Source organism: Haemorhous mexicanus, chromosome 5 (genome assembly GCF_027477595.1).
Source record: "Haemorhous mexicanus isolate bHaeMex1 chromosome 5, bHaeMex1.pri, whole genome shotgun sequence".
Taxonomy (NCBI): Eukaryota; Metazoa; Chordata; class Aves; order Passeriformes; family Fringillidae; genus Haemorhous; species Haemorhous mexicanus.
Window position 1 is genome coordinate 30371059 of NC_082345.1, and position 8717 is coordinate 30379775.

Consider the following 8717-nt stretch of genomic DNA (forward strand, 5'->3'; position numbering starts at 1 on the left):
CGCTCGCCGCCCGCCGCCGCCGAACAAAGCCCCGCGCTGCCTCCCGCGCCGGCGCGGAGCCGCCGAGCCCCGGCTGTGCGTGCCAGGATCGCCGCCCGCGGCTGGCGGGCCCCGGACGTGGCGCACCGGGCGGCGATGCGCCAGCCGCGGGCAGGGGAGGGGCCCTGAGCCCTGTAAACGTGGTGCCTGCGGGGCAGGGTGGCCCTGCCCGCCTCCGCCCCCGCCGCTGAGGCCGGAGGAGCGCGGCGGGTACGGGACAGCGGCCGCAGGGAGGGGAGATGGGAGGCCGGCAGTGCCAGGCCTGGGGGCGTCCTGCACGGCGGGCTTGGAGAGGATGTGGGGCAGGAGGGGATGCGGGTCACTGGGGGGGAGCGGAGGGGGCAGTCGGTCACTGTGGGGGGAGCGGAGGGGGCAGTCGGTCACTCTGAGGGGAGCGGAGGGGGCAGTCGGTCACTCTGAGGGGAGCGGAGGGGGCAGTCGGTCACTGTGGGGGGAGCGGAGGGGGCAGTCGGTCACTCTGAGGGGAGCGGAGGGGGCAGTCGGTCACTGTGGGGGGAGCGGAGGGGGCAGTCGGTCACTGTGGGGGGAGCGGAGGGGGCAGTCGGTCACTGTGAGGGGAGCGGAGGGGGCAGTCGGTCACTGTGGGGGGAGCGGAGGGGGCAGTCGGTCACTGTGAGGGGAGCGGAGGGGGCAGTCGGTCACTGTGGGGGGAGCGGAGGGGGCAGTCGGTCACTCTGGGGGGAGCGGAGGGGGCAGTCGGTCACTGTGGGGGGAGCGGAGGGGGCAGTCGGTCACTGTGAGAGAAGCGGGGGGGCAGTCGGTCACTCTGGGGGAGCGGAGCGGTCCGGAAGGGTCTCTGGGGAGCTGCGGCTCATCCCTCTGTACAGCACCGGGCTGCGAGCTGCAGCCGTCCTTTCAGAGCAGAGCTGTTCTCTGTTAAACTCTTTCCCTATTATTCAGAGCTCTTTTTGTTTTCTCCACTTCAGCTTCATAGTATGTGCTCTCGAACCCAAAGATGTTTTAAAAGCTTTAAAATACAATTTTTCTCTTTTGGTGGCTTCTTTTGTTTGGTTTTCTTTGGGGTTTTGGGGTTTTGTAGGGGTTTTTTTTGTGGGTTTTTTTTTTGTAAATGAAAAACATTTTTTCCTCCATGCTTCAAGCTCAGAGTGAGCTTCCTAGTTCTGTAGCTCAAACAGCTCTAAGCTACCTGCATGTCAGATTAGACTTTAAACAATGCCTTTTACCCCTGTAGATAACTATGTAAGTATCTCCAAATATTTATATTTTGATGTGTGACTGAGCGGCAATGCTGCAAAGTGAGCCAAAAAGCCAGCGCAACAGTTTGGTCTCAAATTAGGCTAAAGCAACTCTGCCAAGGATGAAATCTATTTTGAGCAGTATGGTGGAAGGTTTTCGGCTTAAAAACGACACTCTGTACTTCACTTGGATGGTTAAAATATGAGCTGGAGATTCATGTTGCCTCAATCTCTTCTGACCTTAATTTTTATCAAAAGGAAGTTACAGTTTTTCTTCTTTCTAGAGGCATAATCTCATGAATCTTCTGAATTTTTCTGCCATGACTTTTTGTTAACCAGCATTTGTTATTTTACAGATTACATTAAATCATTACACTGGAACTACTAAATTAAAGTTTGATTTGCAATTTTATTTTTTAAATTGAGAAATTAACTTTCCCCTTATAGTGTGGTGTAGGTAATAATTCTTTTTCAAATCTACAGGTAAAACACAAGTTCATCAGTGAAATTGCTGATGAACTTGTGACAGTCATCAGCTACAGAAATAAATATACTATTAATCCTTGTAATTTTAAATACATATTTAAAATAGCTTATTCTACAGCAGATGAAATATTTCTGGAAAGATGAAATTAGCTTAAGCTTGGAAAGTTAGTTCAGCTGGAGAAAATATGAAAACAGTTCTCTGTCATATAGAAAGTAAATTGAAGTATTATGATACTTTACAGAAGTTCACATAACTAGGAAGCATAGTGAACACCAAAATAAACATGTTTGGAGGTGTATTTGTGGACTTAAAGTTTATGTTTGAGGATGTTTAAAAGTAAAATGTAAGAAGTGAAAACTAGTCCTTTCTGGTTTTTTTTTTTTTTCTAGCTCTCTCCTTTGCTTCTGCATTTTAAAACCACAAAATGTCTGAAGTTAAGCCAAGGAAAAAAGGTATTTCTTCATCCAAGACCAGTGAAGGTTCACAGAAGGCTGAGAAGCACAGTAATTATGGCAAGCTGGCAAGTGCCAGGATCAGCAATAATCACAGTTCCTTTTGGATGGACCCAAGGACAAGTTTGAGTATCATTTCCCTTCTTGTTTGCCTGGTGGTGAGCTGGTAGGTAACTCTCTGAAGAGGATTCCAGTATTTTCTTTTGTATTCTGTGGCCTGTATGATTTACATATTAACAGAGTGCTTGGGCTAAGTGTCTGTAGAATCTTGTTAGAGCCAGAAGGATCCAGGAAAGAGTAGCAGTATTGGCAAGCATGGAAACATGGGTGTGCGGTGAGTTACTGTAGAAGCTCCATCTGTTACATCCCCCTGAAGGTGCCTTGCTCATGAATTCTAAATACCTGCTTTGGAGACTGCATCTGCCTGGAGAGCAACTTAGGCTGACAGGAAGTTTGGCAGGCAATAAATAATTGGACAGAAGAGGTGAAATAGAGTTTTCTGTAAATAATTTGCTCAGCAGTGTAATAAATCGTTCATCAGGTGGAGTCTTTAAGTAAAGGTCAAATACTTTTGTTAAAGATCTTGTTTGAAATCTTTGTTAAGATTTTAAAATACCTTAGCAGCATCAGTGCCTTAGTTACCTTAGCATGCATTGTAAAAGCAAAGACATCTATGGATGCTTCCTTGCTCTCATACCTCTTTTAGAAGATAACTCCAGTGTCAAGACAGATCAATTTCTTTGGTTTTTTTTTTTGTCATGTATTTTGTCGTGTCATTTTTTTGTCATTTCTGTGAACACAAACCCCTCCAGTAACAGTTTACTGTGAATCAGTCCTATAATACTTCATATATACTAATTAAGAAGTTATGTTTTCTGTTTATTTACTTGAAATTTGCAGGTTTCTATTTCAGCAGTCAGGTCAATTTGCTGATCTGGAAAGAAAGTACAATTTTTTACATCAAGAAGCTGAAAAAATCATGGATGTGGGAAATAAAGTAAACTTAATTTCTGAAAAGGTAATTATTAACATCTTAATTGGATGATCTTTGGTGAATATTTGTCATTGCTTACTTCATTGTTATTTTGTTAATTTAATTGTTTTAAAACAAGTTTTCAGAATGTGCTTTACTTGCCTGTGAAGAGGCATTTAGAGACTATTTCATGTGACAAAGCATGTCAATCCATGCCATTGTTCCAGTGTGTGAATACAGTAGTTGTATCTCAGTATTATTTCTTAGAAACTGAACTATTTTTAAGAACTTACATACATGCACATTTCATTTTACCAGTCCCCTCTCATGTGCAATTCTAACATACATTGATTTGAAGAAAATTTACCGGCATTTTATGTAGCAGACCTGGTCTAATGATATGAAGACATAAGAAAGTGATAGATAAGAAAATACAACAGTAGTGAAAAAAGATATTACCACATGTGACATTAACAAATAGAAAAACTGTGCTGGCTGCTGAATTATCCCTGATACCTTACAGATAAGGATGGTAGCACAGCATGGCTCATGCCAGTGATTTTGTTTCAGCACTGATCTCAGAATAATGTCATTTATACATGATGTAATTTGGATATTTATATACTATACTTCAGATTGCAGAATGTTGCATGGGATTTACTGTATTTTGGACAAAAAAAAACCCAAGTATGGAAAATTGCACATATGCTATAGAAGTTCAACAACAGACATAGCTTTTTTTGTGACTGTTTCATGCTAGGTTAATCAACAGTATTTTTAAGATGAAACATGGAAATGCCATGGAGGAGCTTTGTAACAAGTACAGTGGTTTTTAAGAGACTTCATTATCTCTTAATAAATGGAAAGGGTTTTCTGTTCTTACTTTTGTTAAGTAGACACAGACATTGTTTTGTGTTGTAAATGCAGCTTGAGTCTTCTGAAAGTATCCTGCGAGAAGCTGCCTCATCCATCTCTGTGATGACTGAGTTTGGGCAGGAAATATCTTCGCTTCATAACACCATAAATGATATTCAGAACAATGAACAGACTCTATCTCTAAAGATGCAGAGCATTCATGAGAAGTTCCAAAATGTTACAAATTCCTGGAGAAGAAGCCTGGATGAAATGAACACTAATGCTAGTGGTTTAAAATCTGAAGCAAAGTCCATACATACAGAAGTTACTTCCAAAATCAATGAAGTTGACCAAAGAATTAAATCCCTTGCAGAAAGAGTAAAAGATTTGGAGGACAGTACAGCCAGAAATATCAGAACATTGAAAAAGCAAGAAGATGATGAATTCTCTAGAGTTGAACAAAAGTTGAACCTGGATGCAAAGTCAGTTGAAAAGCTAGAAGAAGAACAGAATAGTCTGGTAGCCAAAGACACAGAGCTGAATCAGAAACTTGCAAACTATGAACCTAAAATTGAGGAGTGTAAGACCCATTTGCCAATAATTGAAAATGCTATTCACTCTATTCTTAAGCTGTCAAGTGACTTGCTTGGTATGGAGAAAAAGATAAAGGACTTGCAGACACAGCTGTACGCTGTGGAAAATGACATGTTGAAAACTGTTTCTGATACAGTGGCCATGCAGAAGGCTCTTGAAGGCCTCCAGTCCAATGGCAGCTTGACCAAAATGCAGCATGGACTAGCTGTTCTAGAAACAGGGCCTGACATTGCAGTGGCTTCAAAAGCAGAAGAAGTAACTTTAGAAAGCTTTAACTTAGAAATTGACCAGAATGGGGATAAGTGAATTTGGTCTTTGGTTTTTCATTAATGAAAAAGCACTTTTATTAAATAATGTGATTTAAATCTGTGTCAGGGATAGCTGATGTACTGTCATTGATCTTAAGATCATTGGAACAGCTTGAAAGGTTGAGAAAGAGGGTAGAGAGCAAGAAAGTAATACTTTGTTATAGAAAGAAAGGAATATTTTCTTAAATTAAGTATTATTTTCAGTTTATTTATTAAAATATCTTTTTTAATAAAAATAATTTGAAGCCAAGTATTTAGATTTAAGGGAAAAAAAGTTCATATTTTTAGTTTGTATTTTGCTTTCACTACTTAGTTTCTTTTGTTGTTACTTTGTGTATTATTTTCCATAGACTTGTAACACAGTGAACAATTAATCCCTTATTTCTCAGCTGAGATAGCTGTACCTTGCTTTTAAAGTATTGTACGCCATAATGGTTTTGTGTTGCAGGAAAGCACTGAGTACATTTTTATCAGCTGAAGCTCAGATACAACAAACACCCTTAGAGCAAACACTAGGGAAGTACCCCCTGCTGAGAGCCTTGTACTGTTCTGGTGTCTACAAACTGGCATTTACATAGCAGCTGCTTTGTTTTCATTTTTGGGGGGGCTGTTTTGGTGCTTTAGAAACAAATTTTAACCTTATAACCTTTTTTTCTGTAGGATGTTTTTTGTTCAGCATCACATATGTCCTGTATTGCTTTGCATTGGAAAAGGAAAAAAAAAAATTTAACAATGTCACTGACATTGTTTCCCAGAGTTTGCTGAACCAAGAGCTGCAAAAGTAATTAATGAAATCAGTGGAGTTATGTGCTTGGGAGTAGGGAATATCCAGTTTACCCATAGACCTACTTACACATGATGTAATAGGCCTGATAGATGTTCATTGAAATTTGGATCTCAGGGACAACACAAATTGTCTGCAGACTTATTGGCTTGATAATTTTGTATTTCTCCAAAAAGGAGAAACAGTATGAACACACATTTATGACTTTATCAGACCTAATTTAAATTAGTCTGGGTTTGTAGATTAATTTCTTTAAAACTCCACTGAAATCTTCACTAAATGAGTAACACTGCCCATTCAAGAGACTGTGAAACCAGTGTTTCTCAATGTCATAAAACTGTGTTGGTTTCATATAATTACTGCTTATGTATGAATTTCTGTTTCCAGTGATACTCAAAATAAAAATATATTGTAGTGAATTTCCCTGTCCTGATGCATAATCTAATTCAAAATAAACTGTTCCTCCAGAAAGGAGGAACAGAGTAAATACTTTAGTGTTCCTTGTCCTATTAGGAAAAACTGTGATATAAAGAAATGGTTTTTAAATATTTTTCACAAGTGTGTTCCAGTTCTAGTGTTTCTACTTTGTATCATTTTGAGGCAGGGTGGTGGGAGTGACAGTGGTATGATCCCTAATCTTTCATCAACCTCAACCCTACTGAAAGCTGAATGTGCAGGAGATTGAACATGAAATCTTCATCCTTGGAGGCATTAAGTAGGAAACAAGCACAACTTTCCACAACCTGAATTTTGGTCTTTTGCTTTTGAGCAAACAGTTCTGAGCTATGGAGGAACAACCAGCACTATTGAAGAGTTAAAATATTGGTTTCTGGGATGATATTTTTACTACTAATGTCCAGAAAAGGATTAATATGAAACTAATTCTAGCCTCATAGAATGTGTTTCAGTTTGCCTGTTTGGTGGTTTTTTTCTGTCCAAGTTCTACCCTGACTTATTGGGGATTGAACTGGATAGTATGACTCTGATAATTTCCTTTTTTCCTCTCAAATCTGAAAACCAAGAACCAGTCATAAGAAAATAAATGTAAAATAGTGAACTAGCAAATCAAGACAAAAATCCAGCAGCAGCATGAGTTTTCCTTCACTAAAATAGCTTTTATGGAGACTTAAAAATTCTACTGTATGGAAGAAGAATCCATTTGATGACTTGTGTTTTCAGAGGTCACCTTGGAAAGTCATATACCACCTTCTTGTAATTTTTTGTTGTAATAGAAGAAGTACTAACATTTATTATATATACTTACAAGGAAAAAAAAATCTGGTTGTGTTGTAACAGAAATAGCTTTCCTAGAGACAGGGTTTGCACTCAAATTGAATGTCAGAATAGTAAGATCTTTCATTAAAGCATAGCTTGAATTTTGACGTTGAGTTGTTAAGCTAGAAATATTTTTGTATCCCTCTAGTGTGAAAAGACTTGGAACTTAATGAAACAGCTGGAAGATCTTCAAATAATTTCTCACATTAAATATCTGCAGGAAGATATTATTACAATGAAAACATGGTCTAGCAGCATAATTAAAAAACAAGAAGAACTGGAGAAGAATTTAACAAGCCTTTTTCATGCAGTTTCAAGCGCTGAACAGAATGCAGCTTCTGTAGCAAAAAATGTAACATTGACAATTGTGACAGTAAAAACTGACATAAGGCGCATTTCAGGCCTGGTCTCAGACATGACTGCATTGACAGATTCTTTGCAAGCACTAGAAGATAAAGTAGAAAAAGGTGAAAAGGCAACAGTAAAAAATATTGGTGACCTCCTTACCAGTAGCATTGACCGAAGTACGAAAATACAAAGCCTGGCATCCAGTAACGCAAGGAAAATCGAGCAAATCAAGACAGCACTGGCTGAGTTAAGGAGCGATTTTAACAAGCATTCCAACAGACTTTTGAATCTTGAAGGTGACAGAGCAAAAGTTCTGAAGACAGTTACATTTGCTAATGATTTAAAACCTAAGATGTACAAAGTTAAAAAGGAGTTTGCCATCTTAGAGCCCTTAATAAGTGACCTAACGCTGAGAATAGGAAAATTAGTGGAGGAGGTCTTAAAACGGGAGAAGGAAATTGCTTTACTGAATGAGAAACTGGCCAATCTAACAAGAGCTCAAACCAAGATCAAGGATGTGAAAGATGAAATAACCAAGATTTCAGACATTAATTGATCACTGAAAGGCCACTGCCTAAAGAATATTGTTTGAGAAGTGTTAACTCCCATAAAGTGTAGTACTGAGAAGACAGACAATATTTAAAGGCTTCATTTAGAAGCACACCTAAACCTGAAATTTGTCCTTTTTCTTTGAACAGGACAGGAAAAAGTCATACTTATTTCAAGGGAGAAATAATAATGTGAACCAAAAATGTACCTCTTTGCATGTATTTTTCTTTCTGAAGAATGAGAGATGCTATATTTAATAAATTGTTTTGTACAATAAAGCAGTGTTAAAGTATAAAATTATGTTCTTAGCTTCAGAGTTTGCTTTCATGAAGAAAGCAGGACCCAAGAATGACAGATTCTGGTTTCTCTTTGCTGCTGCAAAGAAAGGAATAGAATTGTGGTTTCCAGCTAAATAAGAGGTAGTCCAACAGCAGTAGCACTTTGTCTCTATTCACTCTATGATTTTTGTAAACTACTTTCTTTTTAAAATAATATTTAACAAGGTAAGTGCAGTGAAGCAAGAAATGTTCAGAAATATTGCTGATGCCTTCCAGAAAGTTTGTCACACCTTTAGATAGAATAATTTGCATAAGGATTTGTGTAAGGCTTTTATAATTTTAAATCAAAATTACTGTGCAGCACCGTTCTGTCTTTAAAACACAGAATGCTCTCTGGGGACAATGCTGCTGATGGCTTTATCCCAGTGTCATAGTGTCTGCTCAGGAATCCTAACAGTGTCAGCCATTCATTATTTCTTAGTCTGTAAAATACTATAGTGTGCAGCAGAATTAGCAAAGAGAAGGTGCTTATATCCCAAAAGGCTACTGCTATGAACT

The 8717-nt window shown here is 39.2% G+C and overlaps 1 protein-coding gene across 2 annotated transcripts; it reads left to right on the top strand.

Annotated features, from left to right (window-relative positions):
• Positions 1-21: 21 nt before the first annotated feature.
• On the top strand, positions 22-8159 carry IKBIP (IKBKB interacting protein). 2 transcript variants are annotated; one of them, XM_059846726.1, is made up of 4 exons: positions 22-249; positions 2133-2361; positions 3096-3213; positions 4096-6128. In XM_059846726.1, exons 2-4 carry the CDS (start codon positions 2168-2170, stop codon positions 4921-4923), a joined length of 1140 nt encoding a protein of 379 aa, XP_059702709.1. In that variant the 5' UTR covers positions 22-249; positions 2133-2167; the 3' UTR covers positions 4924-6128. The 2 variants fall into 2 exon arrangements, with proteins under 2 accessions (XP_059702709.1, XP_059702710.1); XM_059846727.1 differs by lacking the exon at positions 4096-6128 and adding an exon at positions 7133-8159 and having other exon boundaries at positions 48-249.
• Positions 8160-8717: the final 558 nt, after the last annotated feature.

Excerpts from the sequence above, each read along its gene's own strand:
- IKBIP (XM_059846726.1), top strand. The coding sequence starts at position 2,168 with ATGTCTGAAGTTAAGCCAAGGAAAAAAGGTATTTCTTCATCCAAGACC. Across the intron at positions 2,362-3,095 it reads GTTTGCCTGGTGGTGAGCTG|GTTTCTATTTCAGCAGTCAG; the intron begins GTAGGTAACTCT and ends TGAAATTTGCAG. Across the intron at positions 3,214-4,095 it reads TAAACTTAATTTCTGAAAAG|CTTGAGTCTTCTGAAAGTAT; the intron begins GTAATTATTAAC and ends TTGTAAATGCAG.